The following is a 25,499-nucleotide window of genomic DNA, read 5'->3' on the forward strand; positions in this document are numbered from 1 at the left end:
GCTACTGCTACTACTACTACTGGTATTGCTACTGCTACTACTACTACTGGTATTGCTACTGCTACTACTACTACTGGTATTGCTACTGCTACTACTATTACAACTACTACTACAACTACTACTGGTATTGCTACTGCTACTACTATTACAACTACTACTACTACTACTACTACAACTACTACTGCTACTACTGGTATTGCTACTGCTACTACTACTACTGGTATTGCTACTACTACTACTGGTATTGCTACTGCTACTACTACTACTGGTATTGCTACTGCTACTACTGGTATTGCTACTGCTACTACTACTACTGGTATTGCTACTGCTACTACTACTACTGGTATTGCTACTACTACTACTACTGGTATTGCTACTACTACTGCTGATACTACTACTACTACTGCTACTACTACTACTGGTATTGCTACTACTACTACTACTGCTGGTATTGCTACTACTACTGCTACTACTGGTATTGCTACTACTACTACTACTGGTATTGCTACTACTACTGCTGATACTACTACTACTACTGCTACTACTACTACTGGTATTGCTACTACTACTACTACTGGTATTGCTACTACTACTGCTGATACTACTACTACAACTACTACTACTACTACTGGTATTGCTACTGCTACTACTACTACTGGTATTGCTACTGCTACTACTACTACTGGTATTGCTACTGCTACTACTATTACAACTACTACTACAACTACTACTGGTATTGCTACTGCTACTACTATTACAACTACTACTACTACTACTACTACAACTACTACTGCTACTACTGGTATTGCCACTGCTACTACTGGTATTGCTACTGCTACTACTACTACTGGTATTGCTACTGCTACTACTACTACTGGTATTGCTACTACTACTACTACTGGTATTGCTACTACTACTGCTGATACTACTACTACTACTGCTACTACTACTACTGGTATTGCTACTACTACTACTACTGCTGGTATTGCTACTACTACTGCTGATACTACTACTACTACTACTGGTATTGCTACTGCTACTACTACTACTGGTATTGCTACTACTACTACTACTACTGGTATTGCTACTGCTACTACTACTACTGGTATTGCTACTGCTACTACTACTACTGGTATTGCTACTGCTACTACTACTACTGGTATTGCTACTACTACTGCTGATACTACTACTACTACTGCTACTACTACTACTGGTATTGCTACTACTACTACTACTGCTACTACTACTACTACTACTGGTATTGCTACTGCTACTACTACTACTGGTATTGCTACTGCTACTACTGGTATTGCTACTGCTACTACTACTACTGGTATTGCTACTGCTACTACTATTACAACTACTACTACAACTACTACTGGTATTGCTACTGCTACTACTATTACAACTACTACTACTACTACTACTACAACTACTACTGCTACTACTGGTATTGCTACTGCTACTACTACTACTGGTATTGCTACTACTACTACTGGTATTGCTACTGCTACTACTACTACTGGTATTGCTACTGCTACTACTGGTATTGCTACTGCTACTACTACTACTGGTATTGCTACTGCTACTACTACTACTGGTATTGCTACTGCTACTACTGGTATTGCTACTGCTACTACTGGTATTGCTACTGCTACTACTACTACTGGTATTGCTACTACTACTACTGGTATTGCTACTACTACTGCTGATACTACTACTACTACTGCTACTACTACTACTGGTATTGCTACTACTACTACTACTGCTACTACTACTACTACTACTGGTATTGCTACTACTACTACTACTACTGGTATTGCTACTACTACTGCTGATACTACTACTACTACTACTGGTATTGCTACTGCTACTACTACTACTGGTATTGCTACTACTACTACTGGTATTGCTACTGCTACTACTACTACTGGTATTGCTACTGCTACTACTACTACTGGTATTGCTACTACTACTACTACTACTGGTATTGCTACTGCTACTACTACTACTGGTATTGCTACTACTACTACTATTACTACTGCTACTACAACTACTACTGCTGATACTACTACTACTACTGCTACTGTTGCTACTGCTACAATTACTGGTATTGCTACTAATACTACTATTACAACTGCTACTACAACTACTACTGCTGATACTACTACTACTACTGCTACTGTTGCTACAACTACTGGTATTGCTACTGCTACTACTACTACTGCTACTACTGGTATTGCCACTGTTACTACTGGTATTGCTACTGCTACTACTACTACTGGTATTGCTACTGCTACTACTACTACTGGTATTGCTACTGCTACTACTACTACTGGTATTGCTACTACTACTACTACTACTGGTATTGCTACTGCTACTACTACTACTGGTATTGCAACTGCTACTACTGGTATTGCTACTACTACTACTGGTATTGCTACTGCTACTACTACTACTGGTATTGCAACTGCTACTACTGGTATTGCTACTACTACTACTGGTATTGCTACTGCTACTACTGGTATTGCTACTACTACTACTACTACTGGTATTGCTACTGCTACTACTACTACTGGTATTGCTACTACTACTACTACTACTGGTATTGCTACTACTACTACTACTACTGGTATTGCTACTACTACTACTACTACTACTATTGCTACTACTACTACTATTACTACTACTACTACAACTACTACTGCTGATACTACTACTACTACTGCTACTGTTGCTACTGCTACAACTACTGGTATTGCTACTACTACTACTACTACTACAACTACTACTGCTACTACTACTACTACTACTACAACTACTACTGCTACTACTACTACAACTACTACTGCTACTACTGGTATTGCTACTGCTACTACTACTACTGGTATTGCTACTGCTACTACTACTACTGGTATGGTGTGGTTGGGTTAGGGTTGAGAGGTAGGTCTGAGTGTGGTTGGGTTAGGGTTGAGAGGTAGGTCTGAGTGTGGTTGGGTTAGGGTTGAGAGGTAGGTCTGAGTGTGGTTGGGTTAGGGTTGAGAGGTAGGTCTGAGTGTGGTTGGGTTAGGGTTGAGAGGTAGGTCTGAGTGTGGTTGGGTTAGGGTTGAGAGGTAGGTCTGAGTGTGGTTGGGTTAGGGTTGAGAGGTAGGTCTGAGTGTGGTTGGGTTAGGGTTGAGAGGTAGGTCTGAGTGTGGTTGGGTTAGGGTTGAGAGGTAGGTCTGAGTGTGGTTGGGTTAGGGTTGAGAGGTAGGTCTGAGTGTGGTTGGGTTAGGGTTGAGAGGTAGGTCTGAGTGTGGTTGGGTTAGGGTTGAGAGGAAGGTCTGTCCACCTACTTGGCCTCGATGTCAGCCTTCTCTCGAACGGCCTGAGCCACCTGTTCTGAGTCGTAATATTTCTTCTTGGCTTTGGCCAGGTCTTTCACAGAGTCCTGCAGCTCCACCTGGATACGATTCAACTGTTCTATACTCTAAACACAACGCAGAGAGACACAGGTTAAACACACACACATGATAGTCTACACACAGAGGTTATACTAGGATATGGGACACACAGATGATGATATTCTAGGATATGGGACACACAGATGATGATATACTAGGATATGGGACACACAGATGATGATCTACTAGGATATGGGACACACAGATGATGATCTACTAGGATATGGGACACACAGATGATGATCTACTAGAATATGGGACACAGATGATCTACTAGGATATGGGACACAGATGAGCTACTAGGATATGGGACACACAGATGATATACTAGGATATGGGACACACAGATGATGATCTACTAGGATATGGGACACACAGATGATCTACTAGGATATGGGACACAGATGATCTACTAGGATATGGGACACAGAGATGATATACTAGGATATGGGACACACAGATGATGATCTACTAGGATATGGGACACACAGATGATATACTAGGATATGGGACACAGATGAGCTACTAGGATATGGGACACACAGATGATATACTAGGATATGGGACACACAGATGATGATCTACTAGGATATGGGACACACAGATGATCTACTAGGATATGGGACACAGATGATCTACCAGGATATGGGACACACAGATGATATACTAGGATATGGGACACACAGATGATGATATACTAGGATATGGGACACACAGATGATCTACTAGGATATGGGACACACAGATTGTATACTAGGATATGGGACACATAGATTATATACTAGGATATGGGACACACAGATGATCTACTAGGATATGGGACACACAAATGATATACTAGGATATGGGACACACAAATGATATACTAGGATATGGGACACACAGATGATCTACTAGGATATGGGACACACAGATGATCTACTAGGATATGGGACACAGATGATATACTAGGATATGGGACACACAGATGATCTACTAGGATATGGGACACACAGATGATATACTAGGATATGGGACACACAGATGATCTACTAGGATATGGGACACAGATGATCTACTAGGATATGGGACACACAGATGATCTACTAGGATATGGGACATACAGATGATCTAAAAGGATATGGGACACACAGATGATATACTAGGATATGGGACACACAGATGATATACTAGGATATGGAACACACAGATGATCTACTAGGATATGGGACACACAGATGATATACTAGGATATGGGACACACAGATGATCTACTAGGATATGGGACACACATGATATACTAGGATATGGGACACACAGACGATATACTAGGATATGGGACACACAGATGATATACTAGGATATGGGACAAACAGACGATCTACTAGGATATGGGACACACAGATGATCTACTAGGATATGGGACACACAGATGATATACTAGGATATGGGACACACAGATGATCTACTAGGATATGGGAAACACAGATGATCTACTAGGATATGGGACACACAGACGATCTACTAGGATATGGGACACACAGATGATCTAAAAGGATATGGGACACACAGATGATCTACTAGGATATGGGACACAGATGATCTACTAGGATATGGGACACACAGATGATCTACTAGGATATGGGACACACAGATGATCTACTAGGATATGGGACACACAGATGATCTAAAAGGATATGGGACACACAGATGATCTACTAGGATATGGGACACAGATGATCTACTAGGATATGGGACACACAGATGATCTACTAGGATATGGGACACAGATGATCTACTAGGATATGGGACACACAGATGATCTACTAGGATATGGGACACACAGATGATCTACTAGGATATGGGACACATAGATTGTATACTAGGATATGGGACACACAGATGACATACTAGGATATGGGACACATAGATTATATACTAGGATATGGGACACACAGATGATCTACTAGGATATGGGACACACAGATGATATACTAGGATATGGGACACATAGATTATATACTAGGATATGGGACACATAGATGATCTACTAGGATATGGGACACATAGATGATCTACTAGGATATGGGACACACAGATGATATACTAGGATATGGGACACACAGATGATCTACTAGGATATGGGACACAGATAATCTACTAGGATATGGGACACACAGATGATCTACTAGGATATGGGACACACAGATGATCCACTAGGATATGGGACACACAGATTGTATACTAGGATATGGGACACACAGATGATCTACTAGGATATGGGACACACAGATGATATACTAGGATATGGGACACATAGATTGTATACTAGGAAATGGGACACATAGATTATATACTAGGATATGGGACACACAGATGATCTACTAGGATATGGGACACACAGATTATATACTAGGATATGGGACACGCAGATGATATACTAGGATATGGGACACACAGATTGTATACTAGGATATGGGACAAAGATTATATACTAGGATATGGGACACACAGATGATATACTAGGATATGGGACACAGATGATATACTAGGATATGGGACACACAGATGATCTACTAGGATATGGGACACACAGATGATCTACTAGGATATGGGACACACAGATGATCTACTAGGATATGGGACACACAGATGATCTACTAGGATATGGGACACACAGATGATCTACTAGGATATGGGACACACAGATGATGATATACTAGGATATGGGACACACAGATGATGATATACTAGGATATGGGACACAGATGATGATATACTAGGATATGGGACACACAGATGATCTACTAGGATATGGGACACACAGATGATGATATACTAGGATATGGGACACACAGATGATATACCAGGATATGGGACACACAGATGATGATATACTAGGATATGGGACACACATATGATGATATACTAGGATATGGGACACACAGATGATGATATACTAGGATAAGGGACATACAGATGATATACTAGGATATGGGACACATAGATTATATACTAGGATATGGGACATACAGATGATATACTAGGATATGGGACATAGATGATATACTAGGATATGGGACACACAGATGATCTACTAGGATATGGGACACACAGATGATCTACTAGGATATGGGACACACAGATGATCTACTAGGATATGGGACACACAGATGATCTACTAGGATATGGGACACACAGATGATGATATACTAGGATATGGGACATAGATGATATACTAGGATATGGGACACACAGATGATCTACTAGGATATGGGACACACAGATGATGATATACTAGGATATGGGACACACAGATGATATACTAGGATATGGGACACACAGATGATCTACTAGGATATGGGACACACAGATGATATACTAGGATATGGGACACACAGATGATGATCTACTAGGATATGGGACACACAGATGATATACTAGGATATGGGACACAGATGATCTACTAGGATATGGGACACACAGATGATATACTAGGATATGGGACACACAGATGATGATCTACTAGGATATGGGACACACAGATGATATACTAGGATATGGGACACAGATGATCTACTAGGATATGGGACACACAGATGATATACTAGGATATGGGACACAGATGATCTACTAGGATATGGGACACACAGATGATATACTAGGATATGGGACACACAGATGATGATCTACTAGGATATGGGACACACAGATGATGATATACTAGGATATGGGACACAGATGATGATATACTAGGATATGGGACACACAGATGATATACTAGGATATGGGACACACAGATGATCTACTAGGATATGGGACACACAGATGATATACTAGGATATGGGACACACAGATGATGATCTACTAGGATATGGGACACACAGATGATATACTAGGATATGGGACACAGATGATCTACTAGGATATGGGACACACAGATGATATACTAGGATATGGGACACACAGATGATGATCTACTAGGATATGGGACACACAGATGATATACTAGGATATGGGACACAGATGATCTACTAGGATATGGGACACACAGATGATATACTAGGATATGGGACACAGATGATCTACTAGGATATGGGACACACAGATGATATACTAGGATATGGGACACACAGATGATGATCTACTAGGATATGGGACACACAGATGATGATATACTAGGATATGGGACACACACAGCATTACCTTTTTGAGCTGCTGTTCCTTGTATAGCCGTACAGTTTTAGCAGGGTCTGAGATCTCATTCTTGTAGTTGTCACACACGTTGATGCGAGACTGAGTCACCTGTACTGTCCCCTCCAGATAGGACCGCCACACAGCATACACATTCCTACACACAACACACACGGTCAGGTTACGCAAGAGGAAGACTGCAAGCCAACCAAGAAACAGTGTGACGTCAGCAAGAGTCTTCTACTCACCTGTAGTCTGTGCGTTGGTCGTCAGGTTTGATGCCCGGCCAATCCCTCTTCAGGTACTGACTGGCCAGCTTCTGCAGAGCCTGTATAGATCAACAACAACATGACACAGTCATTGTGTTGTGTTGAGGAGTTGAGTCAGTCTACTGTGATATAGGTTACTGTGGCCCTGTATAGTGTCAGTGATATAGGTTACTATGGCCCTGTATAGTGTCAGTGATATAGGTTACTGTGGCCCTGTATAGTGTCAGTGATATAGGTTACTATGGCCCTGATAGTGTCAGTGATATAGGTTACTATGCCCTGTATAGTGTCAGTGATATAGGTTACTATGGCCCTGTACAGTGTCAGTGATATAGGTTACTGTGGCCCTGTATAGTGTCAGTGATATAGGTTACTGTGGCCCTGTATAGTGTCAGTGATATAGGTTACTGTGGCCCTGTATAGTGTCAGTGATATAGGTTACTGTGGCCCTGTATAGTGTCAGTGATATAGGTTACTGTGGCCCTGTATAGTGTCAGTGATATAGGTTACTGTGGCCCTGTATAGTGTCAGTGATATAGGTTACTGTGGCCCTGTATAGTGTCAGTGATATAGGTTACTGTGGCCCTGTATAGTGTCAGTGATATAGGTTACTGTGGCCCTGTATAGTGTCAGTGATATAGGTTACTGTGGCCCTGTATAGTGTCAGTGATATAGGTTACTGTGGCCCTGTATAGTGTCAGTGATATAGGTTACTGTGGCCCTGTATAGTGTCAGTGATATAGGTTACTGTGGCCCTGTATAGTGTCAGTGATATAGGTTACTGTGGCCCTGTATAGTGTCAGTGATATAGGTTACTGTGGCCCTGTATAGTGTCAGTGATATAGGTTACTGTGGCCCTGTATAGTGTCAGTGATATAGGTTACTGTGGCCCTGTATAGTGTCAGTGATATAGGTTACTGTGGCCCTGTATAGTGTCAGTGATATAGGTTACTGTGGCCCTGTATAGTGTCAGTGATATAGGTTACTGTGGCCCTGTATAGTGTCAGTGATATAGGTTACTGTGGCCCTGTATAGTGTCAGTGATATAGGTTACTGTGGCCCTGTATAGTGTCAGTGATATAGGTTACTGTGGCCCTGTATAGTGTCAGTGATATAGGTTACTGTGGCCCTGTATAGTGTCAGTGATATAGGTTACTATGGCCCTGTATAGTGTCAGTGTGGTAGAGAGAGTGTTCTCCTGTATACTGTCAGCGTGGTAGAGAGAGAGTGTTCTCCTGTATACTGTCAGTGTGGTAGAGAGAGAGAGTTGTCCTATATACAGTCAGGGTGGTAGAGAGAGAGTTGTCCTGTATACTGTCAGTGTGGTAGACAGAGAGTTGTCCTGTATACTGTCAGTGTGGTAGAGAGAGTGTTCTCCTGTATACTGTCAGTGTGGTAGAGAGAGTGTTCTCCTGTATACTGTCAGTGTGGTAGAGAGAGTGTTCTCCTGTATACTGTCAGTGTGGTAGAGAGAGAGTTGTCCTGTATACAGTCAGTGTGGTAGAGAGAGTTGTCCTGTATACAGTCAGTGTGGTAGAGAGAGAGTTGTCCTGTATACTGTCAGTGTGGTAGAGAGAGAGTTGTCCTGTATACAGTCAGTGTGGTAGAGAGAGAGTTGTCCTGTATACTGTCAGTGTGGTAGAGAGAGAGTTGTCCTGTATACAGTCAGTGTGGTAGAGAGAGTGTTCTCCTGTATACTGTCAGTGTGGTAGAGAGAGAGTTGTCCTGTATATAGTCAGTGTGGTAGAGAGAGAGTTGTCCTGTATACTGTCAGTGTGGTAGAGAGAGTGTTCTCCTGTATACTGTCAGTGTGGTAGAGAGAGTGTTCTCCTGTATACTGTCAGTGTGGTAGAGAGAGAGTTGTCCTGTATATAGTCAGTGTGGTAGAGAGAGAGTTGTCCTGTATACTGTCAGTGTGGTAGAGAGAGTGTTCTCCTGTATACTGTCAGTGTGGTAGAGAGAGAGTTGTCCTGTATACAGTCAGTGTGGTAGAGAGAGTTGTCCTGTATACAGTCAGTGTGGTAGAGAGAGTGTTCTCCTGTATACTGTCAGTGTGGTAGAGAGAGTGTTCTCCTGTATACTGTCAGTGTGGTAGAGAGAGAGTTGTCCTGTATATAGTCAGTGTGGTAGAGAGAGAGTTGTCCTGTATACAGTCAGTGTGGTAGAGAGAGAGTTCTCCTGGCCTCAACAGATAACAATCATTAATAAAACAGCAGCAACAACAAGCTGGTTCCAATCAGGACAAATAGAGCTTCAGGGCCCATTGATGAAGTGTCTCTCTCTCCCTCCCTCCCTCTCTCCCTCCCTCATATGCCCCTCTCTCTCATGCCTCTCTCTCTCATGCCCCTCTCTCTCATGTCCCTCTCTCTCTCTCTCATGTCCCTCTATCTCCATGACCCTCTCTCTCTCTCCATGCCCCTCTCTCTCTCTCTCCATGCCCCTCTCTCTCTCTCTCCATGCCCCTCTCTCTCCCTCTCATGCCCCTCTCTCCCCCTCTCATGCCCCTCTCATGTCCCTCTCTCTCCCTCTCCCTCATGCCCCTCTCCCTCTCTCTCATGCCCCTCTCTCTCTCTCATGCCCCTCTCCCTCTCTCTCATGCCCCTCATGTCCCTCTCCCTCTCATGTCCCTCTCCCTCTCATGTCCCTCTCTCTATCATGTCCCTCTCTCTATCATGTCCCTCTCTCTATCATGTCCCTCTCTCTATCATGTCCCTCTCTCTATCATGTCCCTCTCTCTATCATGTCCCTCTCTCTATCATGTCCCTCTCTCTATCATGTCCCTCTCTCTCTCTCATGTCCCTCTCTATCATGTCCCTCTCTCTCCCTCCCTCTCATGCCCCTCTCTCTCCCTCATGTCCCTCTCTCTCCCTCTCATGCCCCTCTCATGTCCCTCTCTCTCCCTCATGCCCCTCTCCCTCTCATGCCCCTCTCTCTCCCTCATGTCCCTCTCTCTCCCTCTCATGCCCCTCTCATGTCCCTCTCTCTCCCTCTCTCTCATGCCCCTCTCCCTCTCATGTCCCTCTCTATATCATGTCCCTCTCTCTATCATGTTCCTCTCTCTATCATGTCCCTCTCTGTCTCTCATGTCCCTCTCATGTCCCTCTCATGTCCCTCTCTCTCTCTCATGTCCCTCTCTGTCATGCCCCTCTCTCCCTTTCATGTCCCTCTCTCCCTTTCATGTCCCTCTCTCTATCATGTCTCTCTCTCTTTCTCTCAATCTCACAGATGGCCATTGAGGACACACACATGGATCAACTATCCTCATGTGATTGTTTCATACCTCCAGACCTCCGTAGTGGTATGGGAGGGCTGGCCTGGGGAGAAAGCTCCACTATGGGGGAGACTACAGCCCACTGACCCCCCCCTAAAGCCCTACCATGGGGGAGACTACAGCCCACTGACCCCCCCTAAAGCCCTACCCTGGAGGAGACTACAGCCCACTGACCCCCCCCCCCCTAAAGCCCTACCATGGGGGAGACTACAGCCCACTGACCCTCCCCCCTAAAGCCCTACCCTGGGGGAGACTACAGCCCACTGACCCTCCCCCCTAAAGCCCTACCATGGGGGAGACTACAGCCCACTGACCCTCCCCCCTAAAGCCCTACCATGGGGGAGACTACAGCCCACTGACCCTCCCCCCTAAAGCCCTACCCTGGGGGAGACTACAGCCCACTGACCCTCCCCCCTAAAGCCCTACCATGGGGGAGACTACAGCCCACTGACCCTCCCCCCTAAAGCCCTACCATGGGGGAGACTACAGCCCACTGACCCTCCCCCCTAAAGCCCTACCATGGGGGAGACTACAGCCCACTGACCCTCCCCCCTAAAGCCCTACCATGGGGGAGACTACAGCCCACTGCCCCCCCCCCCTAAAGCCCTACCATGGGGGAGACTACAGCCCACTGACCCCTCCCCCTAAAGCCCTACCATGGGGGAGACTACAGCCCACTGACCCCCCCCCCTAAAGCCCTACCATGGGGGAGACTACAGCCCACTGACCCCTCCCCCTAAAGCCCTACCATGGGGGAGACTACAGCCCATTGACTCCCCCTTAAAGCCCTACCATGGGGGAGACTACAGCCCACTGACCCCCCCCCCTAAAGCCCTACCATGGGGGAGACTACAGCCCACGGACCCTCCCCCCTAAAGCCCTACCATGGGGGAGACTACAGCCCACTGACCCTCCCCCTAAAGCCCTACCATGGGGGAGACTACAGCCCACTGACCCTCCCCCCTAAAGCCCTACCATGGGGGAGACTAAAGCCCACTGACCCTCCCCCCTAAAGCCCTACCATGGGGGAGACTACAGCCCACTGACCCTCCCCCCTAAAGCCCTACCATGGGGGAGACTACAGCCCACTGCCCCCCCCCCCTAAAGCCCTACCATGGGGGAGACTACAGCCCACTGACCCCTCCCCCTAAAGCCCTACCATGGGGAAGACTACAGCCCACTGACCCCCCCCTAAAGCCCTACCATGGGGGAGACTACAGCCCACTGACCCCTCCCCCTAAAGCCCTACCATGGGGAAGACTACAGCCCACTGACCCCCCCCTAAAGCCCTACCATGGGGGAGACTACAGCCCACTGACCGCTCCCCCTAAAGCCCTACCATGGGGGAGACTACAGCCCACTGACTCCCCCCTAAAGCCCTACCATGGGGGAGACTACAGCCCACTGACCCCCCCCCCTAAAGCCCTACCATGGGCGAGACTACAGCCCACGGACCCTCCCCCCTAAAGCCCTACCATGGGGGAGACTACAGCCCACTGACCCTCCCCCCTAAAGCCCTACCATGGGGGAGACTACAGCCCACTGACCCTCCCCCCTAAAGCCCTACCATGGGGGAGACTACAGCCCACTGACCCCCCCCCCCTAAAGCCCTACCATGGGGGAGACTACAGCCCACTGACCCCCCCCCCTAAAGCCCTACCATGGGGGAGACTACAGCCCACGGACCCTCCCCCCTAAAGCCCTACCATGGGGGAGACTACAGCCCACTGACCCTCCCCCCTAAAGCCCTACCATGGGGGAGACTACAGCCCACTGACCCTCCCCCCTAAAGCCCTACCATGGGGGAGACTACAGCCCACTGACCCCCCCCCCCCTAAAGCCCTACCATGGGGGAGACTACAGCCCACTGACCCTCCCCCTAAAGCCCTACCATGGGGGAGACTACAGCCCACTGACCCCCCCCCCTAAAGCCCTACCATGGGGGAGACTACAGCCCACTGACCCCCCCCCTAAAGCCCTACCATGGGGGAGACTACAGCCCACTGACCCTCCCCCCTAAAAGCCCTACCATGGGAGAGACTACAGCCCACTGACCCCCCCCCCCCCCCTAAAGCCCTTCCCTGGGGGAGACTACAGCCCACTGACCCTCCCCCCTAAAGCCCTACCATGGGGGAGACTACAGCCCACTGACCCTCCCCCCTAAAGCCCTACCATGGGGGAGACTACAGCCCACTGACCCTCCCCCCTAAAGCCCTACCATGGGGGAGACTACAGCCCACTGACCCTCCCCCCTAAAGCCCTACCATGGGGGAGACTACAGCCCACTGACCCCCCCCCCCCTAAAGCCCTACCATGGGGGAGACTACAGCCCACTGACCCCCCCCCCCCCCTAAAGCCCTACCATGGGGGAGACTACAGCCCACGGACCCTCCCCCCTAAAGCCCTACCATGGGGGAGACTACAGCCCACTGACCCTCCCCCCTAAAGCCCTACCATGGGGGAGACTACAGCCCACTGACCCTCCCCCCTAAAGCCCTACCATGGGGGAGACTACAGCCCACTGACCCCCCCCCCTAAAGCCCTACCATGGGGGAGACTACAGCCCACTGACCCTCCCCCTAAAGCCCTACCATGGGGGAGACTACAGCCCACTGACCCCCCCCCCCTAAAGCCCTACCATGGGGGAGACTACAGCCCACTGACCCCCCCCTAAAGCCCTACCATGGGGGAGACTACAGCCCACTGACCCTCCCCCCTAAAAGCCCTACCATGGGAGAGACTACAGCCCACTGACCCCCCCTCCCCCCCTAAAGCCCTTCCCTGGGGGAGACTACAGCCCACTGACCCTCCCCCCTAAAGCCCTACCATGGGGGAGACTACAGCCCACTGACCCTCCCCCCTAAAGCCCTACCATGGGGAACACATGGCACAGATATGTGAAGTAACAGAATCACAGCTGTAATAGAAGAACAATACCGTTGGCATGGAACACACACACACACACACACACCCACCCACACACCACCAGTTAACCAAAACAGTCAGAGCAGAGTGGGTGGTGCTGAAGGAAAAGGTGGAGAGGTGAACCTGACACAGGAAAGAATGGCCTCTTCTCTCTGCCTCTGACATCATCAGGGCAGACTGGGCTGGGGGGGGGTTAGGGTAGACTGGGATGGGCTGGGGGGGTTAGGGTAGACTGGGCTGGGATGGGGGGTTAGGGTGTGTGTGTCTGCAACAGAGAGAAAGGGGCATTCAACTCCTCTCAATGGATACAGTGATCAGCTGGCCATACATCTTCTATTTACCTTCCTCCACCTCCTCTTCCTCAAAGTAGAGGCTCAAAATAACTAAAATAAACACACAAACACACAGGCTTAGTTTATTCTCTGTCTGAGTTTCTCTACAGCCTCCAAACCCACAAATGTGGTCCTGTCTCCCTTCTCTTTGGTCTGGTCTTGTCAGCACAACACCAGACCAGGACAGTGTCTTGTCAACACCAGACCAGGACAGTGTCTTGTCAGCACCAGACCAGGACAGTGTCTTGTCAGTACAACACCAGACCAGGACAGTGTCTTGTCAGTACAACACCAGACCAGGACAGTGTCTTGTCAGTACAGTACCAGACCAGGACAGTGTCTTGTCAGTACAACACCAGACCAGGACAGTGTCTTGTCAGTACAACATCAGACCAGGACAGTGTCTTGTCAGCACAACACCAGACCAGGACAGTGTCTAGTCAGCACAACACCAGACCAGGACAGTGTCTTGTCAGCACAACACCAGACCAGGACAGTGTCTTGTCAGTACAACACCAGACCAGGACAGTGTCTTGTCAGTACAACACCAGACCAGGACAGTGTCTTGTCAGTACAACACCAGACCAGGACAGTCAGTGTCTTGTCAATACAACACCAGACCAGGACAGTGTCTTGTCAGTACCAGACCAGGACAGTGTCTTGTCAGCACCAGACCAGGACAGTGTCTTGTCAGTACAACACCAGACCAGGACAGTGTCTTGTCAGTACAGTACCAGACCAGGACAGTGTCTTGTCAGCACCAGACCAGGACAGTGTCTTGTCAACACCAGACCAGGACAGTGTCTTGTCAGTACAGCACCAGACCAGGACAGTGTCTTGTCAGTACAGCACCAGACCAGGACAGTGTCTTGTCAGCACCAGACCAGGACAGTGTCTTGTCAGTACCAGACCAGGACAGTGTCTTGTCAGTACAACACCAGACCAGGACAGTGTCTTGTCAGTACCAGACCAGGACAGTGTCTTGTCAGTACAGCACCAGACCAGGACAGTGTCTTGTCAGCACCAGACCAGGACAGTGTCTTGTCAGCACCAGACCAGGACAGTGTCTTGTCAGTACAACACCAGACCAGGACAGTGTCTTGTCAGTACAACACCAGACCAGGACAGTGTCTTGTCAGTACAACACCAGGACAGTGTCTTGTCAGGACAGCACCAGACCAGGACAGTGTCTTGTCAGTACAGCACCAGACCAGGACAGTGTCTTGTCAGGACAGCACCAGACCAGGACAGTGTCTTGTCAGTACAACACCAGACCAGGACAGTGTCTTGTCAGTACAACACCAGGACAGTGTCTTGTCAGGACAGCACCAGACCAGGACAGTGTCTTGTCAGTACAGCACCAGACCAGGACAGTGTCTTGTCAGGACAGCACCAGACCAGGACAGTGTCTTGTCAGGACAGCACCAGACCAGGACAGTGTCTTGTCAGCACCAGACCAGGACAGTGTCTTGTCAGCACCAGACCAGGACAGTGTCTTGTCAGCACCAGACCAGGACAGTGTCTTGTCAGTACAACACCAGACCAGGACAGTGTCTTGTCAGCACAACACCAGACCAGGACAGTGTCTTGTCAGTACAGCACCAGACCAGGACAGTGTCTTGTCAGTACAGCACCAGACCAGGACAGTGTCTTGTCAGCACCAGACCAGGACAGTGTCTTGTCAGTACAACACCAGACCAGGACAGTGTCGTGTCAGCACCAGACCAGGACAGTGTCTTGTCAGTACAGCACCAGACCAGGACAGTGACTTGTCAGTACAACACCAGGACAGTGTCTTGTCAGTACAGCACCAGACCAGGACAGTGTCTTGTCAGTACAACACCAGACCAGGACAGTGTATTTTCAGGACCAGACCAGGACAGTGTCTTGTCAGTACCAGACCAGGACAGTGTCTTGTCAGGACCAGACCAGGACAGTGTCTTGTCAGCACCAGACCAGGACAGTGTCTTGTCAGGACCAGACCAGGACAGTGTCTTGTCAGGACCAGACCAGGACAGTGTCTTGTCAGTACAACACCAGACCAGAACAGTGTCTTGTCAGTACAACACCAGGACAGTGTCTTGTCAGCACCAGACCAGGACAGTGTCTTGTCAGCACCAGACCAGGACAGTGTCTTGTCAGTACAACACCAGACCAGGACAGTGTCTTGTCAGTACAACACCAGACCAGGACAGTGTCTTGTCAGTACCAGACCAGGACAGTGTCTTGTCAGTACAACACCAGACCAGGACAGTGTCTTGTCAGGACAGCACCAGACCAGGACAGTGTCTTGTCAGTACAACACCAGGACAGTGTCTTGTCAGGACAGCACCAGACCAGGACAGTGTCTTGTCAGTACAGCACCAGACCAGGACAGTGTCTTGTCAGTACAACACCAGGACAGTGTCTTGTCAGGACAGCACCAGACCAGGACAGTGTCTTGTCAGCACCAGACCAGGACAGTGTCTTGTCAGTACAACACCAGACCAGGACAGTGTCTTGTCAGTACAACACCAGACCAGGACAGTGTCTTGTCAGTACCAGACCAGGACAGTGTCTTGTCAGTACAACACCAGACCAGGACAGTGTCTTGTCAGTACAGCACCAGACCAGGACAGTGTCTTGTCAGTACAGCACCAGACCAGGACAGTGTCTTGTCAACACAAGACCAGGACAGTGTCTTGTCAGTACAGTACCAGACCAGGACAGTGTCTTGTCAGCACCAGACCAGGACAGTGTCTTGTCAACACCAGACCAGGACAGTGTCTTGTCAGCACCAGACCAGGACAGTGTCTTGTCAGCACCAGACCAGGACAGTGTCTTGTCAACACCAGACCAGGACAGTGTCTTGTCAGTACAGTACCAGACCAGGACAGTGTCTTGTCAGTACAACACCAGACCAGGACAGTGTCTTGTCAGTACAGTACCAGACCAGGACAGTGTCTTGTCAGCACAACACCAGACCAGGACAGTGTCTTGTCAACACCAGACCTGGACAGTGTCTTGTCAGCACCAGACCAGGACAGTGTCTTGTCAACACCAGACCAGGACAGTGTCTTGTCAGCACAACACCAGGACAGTGTCTTGTCAACACCAGACCAGGACAGTGTCTTGTCAGCACCAGACCAGGACAGTGTCTTGTCAGCACCAGACCAGGACAGTGTCTTGTCAACACCAGACCAGGACAGTGTCTTGTCAGTACAGTACCAGACCAGGACAGTGTCTTGTCAGTACAACACCAGACCAGGACAGTGTCTTGTCAGTACAGTACCAGACCAGGACAGTGTCTTGTCAGCACAACACCAGACCAGGACAGTGTCTTGTCAACACCAGACCTGGACAGTGTCTTGTCAGCACCAGACCAGGACAGTGTCTTGTCAACACCAGACCAGGACAGTGTCTTGTCAGCACAACACCAGGACAGTGTCTTGTCAGTACAACACCAGACCAGGACAGTGTCTTGTCAGTACAGCACCAGACCAGGACAGTGTCTTGTCAGCACCAGACCAGGACAGTGTCTTGTCAGTACAGCACCAGACCAGGACAGTGTCTTGTCAGTACAGCACCAGGACAGTGTCTTGTCAGCACCAGACCAGGACAGTGTCAGCCGGTGATTCTCTCTCCATTAGGATCAGGCCATGAGTTAGACCTAGGAGACCAGTACCAGGTGACAGGACTAGAACCAGAGAGAACCAGAAATACCAGAAAACACTGTAGCCTGCAAGGAATAGAGCAGCACGCATACACACATCACTCAACCCCAACGAAGTCAGGTAGTCTAAAGGATATGAGGTCACCTCCAACGTCGGAGCACGGACAAAACACTGGCATAGGCAGGCACACACACACTTCCTGTTTTTGTCCATGCCAGAGAGGATAAGAGAGCACTCAGACCACAGGATATCCTGACCAGACCAGAGAGAGGGAGAGAAAGAAAGAAAGAAAGAAAGAAAGAAAGAAAGAAAGAAAGAAAGAAAGAAAGAAAGAAAGAAAGAAAGAAAGAAAGAAAGAAAGAAAGAAAGAAAGAGGGAGGGAGAAAGGGAGGGAGGGAGCAGGAGAGAGGAGGAGAAAGAGTGGATGTGACGTGATGCATGTCGATATTGTCAGCTCAACATCTTAAAAAAGGAAAAGGATGGAAGGAAGTACAGCAGATAGTGTCGCAAATCAGTCACCATCTCTCCCTGTCACTCACTGTTCATCCCTACAGTCACCATCCCTCCCTCTCACTCACTCACTGTTCATCCCTACAGTCACCATCCCTCCCTGTCACTCACTGTTCATCCCTAAAGTCACCATCCCTCCCTCTCACTCACTGTTCATCCCTACAGTCACCATCCCTCCCTCTCACTCACTCACTGTTCATCCCTACAGTCACCATCCCTCCCTGTCACTCACTGTTCATCCCTACAGTCACCATCCCTCCCTCTCACTCACTGTTCATCCCTACAGTCACCATCCCTCCCTCTCACTCACTGTTCATCCCTACAGTCACCATCCCTCCCTCTCACTCACTGTTCAGCCCTACAGTCACCATCCCTCCCTCTCACTCACTGTTCATCCCTACAGTCACCATCTCTCCCTGTCACTCACTGTTCATCCCTACAGTCACCATCCCTCCCTCTCACTCACTGTTCAGCCCTACAGTCACCATCCCTCCCTCTCACTCACTGTTCATCCCTACAGTCACCATCCCTCCCTCTCACTCACTGTTCATCCCTACAGTCACCATCCCTCCCTCTCACTCACTGTTCATCCCTACAGTCACCATCCCTCCCTCTCACTCACTGTTCATCCCTACAGTCACCATCCCTCCCTCTCACTCACTCTTCAGCCCTACAGTCACCATCCCTCCCTCTCACTCACTGTTCATCCCTACAGTCACCATCCCTCCCTCCCTCCCTCTCACTCACTGTTCATCCCTACAGTCACCATCCCTCCCTCTCACTCACTGTTCATCCCTACAGTCACCATCTCTCCCTCTCACTCACTGTTCATCCCTACAGTCACCATCTCTCCCTCTCACTCACTGTTCATCCCTACAGTCACCATCTCTCCCTCTCACTCACTGTTCATCCCTACAGTCACCATCTCTCCATTCCTCCCTCTCACTCACTGTTCATCCCTACAGTCACCATCCCTCCCTCTCACTCACTGTTCATCCCTACAGTCACCATCCCTCCCTCCCTCCCTCTCACTCACTGTTCATCCCTACAGTCACCATCCCTCCCTCTCACTCACTGTTCATCCCTACAGTCACCATCTCTCCCTCTCACTCACTGTTCATCCCTAAAGTCACCATCTCTCCCTCTCACTCACTGTTCATCCCTACAGTCACCATCCCTCCCTCTCACTCACTCTTCAGCACTACAGTCACCATCTCTCCATTCCTCCCTCTCACTCACTGTTCATCCCTACAGTCACCATCCCTCCCTCTCACTCACTGTTCATCCCTACAGTCACCATCCCTCCCTCTCACTCACTGTTCATCCCTACAGTCACCATCCCTCCCTCTCACTCACTGTTCATCCATACAGTCACCATCCCTCCCTCTCACTCACTCTTCAGCCCTACAGTCACCATCCCTCCCTCTCACTCACTGTTCATCCCTACAGTCACCGTCCCTCCCTCTCACTCACTGTTCATCCCTACAGTCACCATCCCTCCCTCTCACTCACTGTTCATCCCTACAGTCACCATCCCTCAATTCCTCCCTCTCACTCACTGTTCATCCCTACAGTCACCATCCCTCCCTCTCACTCACTGTTCATCCCTACAGTCACCATCCCTCCCTCTCACTCACTGTTCATCCCTACAGTCACCATCCCTCCATCTCACTCACTGTTCATCCCTACAGTCACCATCCCTCCCTCTCACTCACTGTTCATCCCTACAGTCACCATCCCTCCCTCTCACTCACTGTTCATCCCTACAGTCACCATCCCTCCATCCCCCCTCTCACTCACTGTTCATCCCTACAGTCACCATCCCTCCATCCCTCCCTCTCACTCACTGTTCATCCCTACAGTCACCATCCCTCCCTCTCACTCACTGTTCATCCCTACAGTCACCATCCCTCCATTCCTCCCTCTCACTCACTCTTCAGCCCTACAGTCACCATCTCTCAATTCCTCCCTCTCACTCACTCTTCAGCCCTACAGTCACCATCCCTCCCTCTCACTCACTGTTCATCCCTACAGTCACCATTCCTCCCTCTCACTCACTGTTCAGCCCTACAGTCACCATCCCTCCATTCCTCCCTCTCACTCACTGTTCATCCCTACAGTCACCATCCCTCCATTCCTCCCTCTCACTCACTCTTCAGCCCTACAGTCACCATCCCTCCATTCCTCCCTCTCACTCACTCTTCAGCCCTACAGTCACCATCCCTCCATTCCCCCCTCTCACTCACTCTTCAGCCCTACAGTCACCATCCCTCCATTCCTCCCTCTCACTCACTCTTCAGCCCTACAGTCACCATCCCTCCCTCTCACTCACTCTTCACCAGAAACAAAATTGTAGACCTGCACCAGGCTGGGAAGACTGAATCTGCAATTGGTAAGCAGATTGGTTTGAATAAATCAACTGTGGGAGCAATTATTAGGAAATGGAAGACATACAAGACCACTGATCTCTGGTCTCCCTCGATCTGGGGCTCCACGCAAGATCTCACCCCGTGGGGTCAAAACGATCACAAGAACGGTGAGCAAAAGTCCCAGAACCACACGGGGGGACCTAGTGAATGACCTGCAGAGAGCTGGGACCAAAGTAACAAAGCCTACCATCAGTAACACACTACGCCGCCAGGGACTCAAATCCTGCAGTGCAAGACGTGTCCCCCTGCTTAAACCAGTACATGTCCAGGCCTGTCTGAAGTTTGCTAGAGAGCATTTGGATGATCCAGAAGAAGATTGGGAGAATGTCATATGGTCAGATGAAACCAAAACATAACTTTTTGTTAGAAACTCAACTCGTCGTGTTTGGAGGACAAAGAGTGCGGAGTTGCATCCAAAGAACACCATACCTACTGTGAAGCATGGGGGTGGAAACATCATGCTTTGGGGCTGTTTTTCTGCAAAGGGACCAGGACGACTGATCCATGTAAAGGAAAGAATGAATGGGGCCATGTACAGTGCCTTGCGAAAGTATTCGGCCCCCTTGAACTTTGCGACCTTTTGCCACATTTCAGGCTTCAAACATAAAGATATAAAACTGTATTTTTTTGTGAAGAATCAACAACAAGTGGGACACAATCATGAAGTGGAACGACATTTATTGGATATTTCAAACTTTTTTAACAAATCAAAAACTGAAAAATTGGGCGTGCAAAATGATTCAGCCCCTTTACTTTCAGTGCAGCAAACTCTCTCCAGAAGTTCAGTGATGATCTCTGAATGATCCAATGTTGACCTAAATGACTAATGATGATCAATACAATCCACCTGTGTGTAATCAAGTCTCCGTATAAATGCACCTGCACTGTGATAGTCTCAGAGGCCTGTTAAAAGCGCAGAGAGCATCATGAAGAACAAGGAACACAACAGGCAGGTCCGAGATACTGTTGTGAAGAAGTTTAAAGCCGGATTTGGATACAAAAAGATTTCCCAAGCTTTAAACATCCCAAGGAGCACTGTGCAAGCGATAATATTGAAATGGAAGGAGTATCAGACCACTGCAAATCTACCAAGACCTGGCCGTCCCTCTAAACTTTCAGCTCATACAAGGAGAAGACTGATCAGAGATGCAGCCAAGAGGCCCATGATCACTCTGGATGAACTGCAGAGATCTACAGCTGAGGTGGGAGACTCTGTCCATAGGACAACAATCAGTCGTATATTGCACAAATCTGGCCTTTATGGAAGAGTGGCAAGAAGAAAGCCATTTCTTAAAGATATCCATAAAAAGTGTCGTTTAAAGTTTGCCACAAGCCACCTGGGAGACACACCAAACATGTGGAAGAAGGTGCTCTGGTCAGATGAAACCAAAATTGAACTTTTTGGCAACAATGCAAAACGTTATGTTTGGCGTAAAAGCAACACAGCTGAACACACCATCCCCACTGTCAAACATGGTGGTGGCAGCATCATGGTTTGGGCCTGCTTTTCTTCAGCAGGGACAGGGAAGATGGTTAAAATTGATGGGAAGATGGATGGAGCCAAATACAGGACCATTCTGGAAGAAAACCTGATGGAGTCTGCAAAAGACCTGAGACTGGGACGGAGATTTGTCTTCCAACAAGACAATGATCCAAAACATAAAGCAAAATCTACAATGGAATGGTTCAAAAATAAACATATCCAGGTGTTAGAATGGCCAAGTCAAAGTCCAGACCTGAATCCAATCGAGAATCTGTGGAAAGAACTGAAAACTGCTGTTCACAAATGCTCTCCATCCAACCTCACTGAGCTCGAGCTGTTTTGCAAGGAGGAATGGGAAAAATGTTCAGTCTCTCGATGTGCAAAACTGATAGAGACATACCCCAAGCGACTTACAGCTGTAATCGCAGCAAAAGGTGGCGCTACAAAGTATTAACTTAAGGGGGCTGAATAATTTTGCACGCCCAATTTTTCAGTTTTTGATTTGTTAAAAAAGTTTGAAATATCCAATAAATGTCGTTCCACTTCATGATTGTGTCCCACTTGTTGATTCTTCACAAAAAAAATACAGTTTTATATCTTTATGTTTGAAGCCTGAAATGTGGCAAAAGGTCGCAAAGTTCAAGGGGGCCGAATACTTTCGCAAGGCACTGTACATGGCCCCATTCATTCTTTCCTTTACATGGATCAGTCGTCCTGGTCCCTTTGCAGAAAAGCAGCCCCAAAGCATGATGTTTCCACCCCCATGCTTCACAGTAGGTATGGTGTTCTTTGGATGCAACTCCGCACTCTTTGTCCTCCAAACACGACGAGTTGAGTTTCTAACAAAAAGTTATGTTTTGGTTTCATCTGACCATATGACATTCTCCCAATATTCTTCTGGATCATCCAAATGCTCTCTAGCAAACTTGTACTGGTTTAAGCAGGGGGACACGTCTTGCACTGCAGGATTTGAGTCCCTGGCGGCGTAGTGTGTTACTGATGGTAGGCTTTGTTACTTTGGTCCCAGCTCTCTGCAGGTCATTCACTAGGCACTGTATCGTGAGATTTTGAGTGAAAACCGCCTTCCATCAGCAAGGGCATTGAAGATGAAACGTGGCTGGGTCTTTCAGCATGACAATGATCCCAAACACACCGCCCTGGCAACGAAGGAGTGGCTTCGTAAGAAGCATTTCAAGGTCCTGGAGTGGCCTAGCCAGTCTCCAGATCTCAACCCCATAGAAAATCTTTGGAGGGAGTTGAAAGTCCGTGTTGCCCAGCAACAGCCCCAAAACATCACTGCTCTTTTCACAGTGTGTGAAAACCTTGTGAAGACTTACAGAAAACATTTGACCTCTGTCATTGCCAACAAAGGGTATATAACAAAGTATTGAGATAAACTTTTGTTATTGACCAAATACTTATTTTCCACCATAATTTGCAAATAAATAAATTAAAAATCCTACAATGTGATTTTCTGGATTTTTTTTCTCATTTTGTCTGTCATAGTTGAAGTGTACCTATGATGAAAATTACAGGCCTCTCTCATCTTTTTAAGTGGGAGAACGTGCACAATTGGTGGCTGACTAAATACTTTTTTGCCCCACTGTGTGTGTGTGTGTGTGTGTGTGTGTGTGTGTGTGTGTGTGTGTGTGTGTGTGTGTGTGTGTGTGGGAGCAGATGACACAAGTGAAACACACACACAGTCTCTCACACACGCACAGTCTCTCACACACGCACAGTCTCTCACACACACACAGTCTCTCACACACACACAGTCTCTCACACACACACAGTCTCTCTCACACACACAGTCTCTCTCACACACACAGTCTCTCTCACACACAGCAATTATGCAAATGACCCGGCCTTTCCCCGTAACTTTCCCAGGAACAGAGGAGGAGGGAAGGATGAGGAGGAGAGAAGGAGGAGTCAGGGATGAGAGGAGGAAGGGATGAGAGGAGGAGAGGGGGATGGATGAGAGGAGGAGAGGGATGAGAGGATGAGAGGAGGAAAGGGATGAGAGGAGGAGAGGAGGAGAGGGATGAGAGGAGGAGAGGGGGATGAGAGGAGGAGAGGGGGATGGATGAGAGGAGGAGAGGGATGAGAGGATGAGAGGAGGAGAGGGATGAGGAGGAGAGGGATGAGAGGAGGAGAGGGATGAGAGGAGGAGAGAGATGAGAGGAGGAGAGAGATGAGAGGAGGAGAGAGATGAGAGGAGGAGAGGAGGAGAGGGATGAGAGGAGGAGAGGGATGAGAGGAGGAGAGGGATGAGAGGATGAGGAGGGATGAGGAGAGAGGGTAAAAGAGGAGAGGGAGGGGCTGATAAGCTGCAGTGCGGACTCCAGACAGACAATTGTTCTCTAGACAAGGAGATGCTGCAACACACACACACTACACACACACTATACACACACAGACTACACACACCTAACTCTCACAGTCTCTGGTCAGAATTAGACGCCCATCCATGGTTCTCGAACGTCACATTTAGAAGTGTTTATGGTTCAGGGTAGGCATTAACTCAATGGTTTAAGAGTTAAGGTTTGTGATTGGCTTAAAACAAAAAATCTCAAAAACAACTTTCTACCGCTGGACTCAAAATTATAACCTTTAGAATCAGAGGCAGATGTTTACGCCCATTCGCCATCCCCGTCCTCAACACCCTCCCTGTCCTCAACACCCTCCCTGTCCTCAACACCCTCCCTGTCCTCAACACCCTCCCTGTCCTCAACACCCTCCCCGTTCTCAACACCCTCCCTGTCCTCAACACCCTCCCCGTTCTCAACACCCTCCCTGTCCTCAACACCCTCCTCGTCCTCAACACCCTCCCCGTCCTCAACACCCTCCCCAACACCCTCCCCGTCCCCAACATCCTCCCCCTCCTCAACATCCTCCCCGTCCTCAACACCCTCCCCAACACCCTCCCCGTCCTCAACACCCTCCCCGTCCTCAACACCCTCCCCAACACCCTCCTCAACACCCTCCTCGTCCTCAACACCCTCCCCGTCCCC

At 48.4% G+C, this 25,499-nt stretch overlaps 1 protein-coding gene across 2 annotated transcripts in view; it reads right to left on the reverse strand.

Moving 5' to 3' along the window:
• The window catches only part of LOC139382931 (F-BAR and double SH3 domains protein 2-like), a 120,879-nt gene that overhangs the window by 45,454 nt on the left and 49,926 nt on the right, over window positions 1–25,499 (reverse strand). For both annotated transcript variants that reach the window (XM_071127206.1, XM_071127205.1), the window contains exons 4-6: window positions 7,865–7,944; window positions 7,629–7,773; window positions 3,336–3,469 (exon numbers count right to left, since the gene is read on the reverse strand). In XM_071127206.1, the coding sequence (XP_070983307.1) occupies window positions 3,336–3,469; window positions 7,629–7,773; window positions 7,865–7,944 (359 nt within the window). The remainder of the gene's footprint in view (window positions 1–3,335; window positions 3,470–7,628; window positions 7,774–7,864; window positions 7,945–25,499) is intronic.

Source organism: Oncorhynchus clarkii, chromosome 24 (genome assembly GCF_045791955.1).
Source record: "Oncorhynchus clarkii lewisi isolate Uvic-CL-2024 chromosome 24, UVic_Ocla_1.0, whole genome shotgun sequence".
NCBI lineage: Eukaryota > Metazoa > Chordata > Actinopteri > Salmoniformes > Salmonidae > Oncorhynchus > Oncorhynchus clarkii.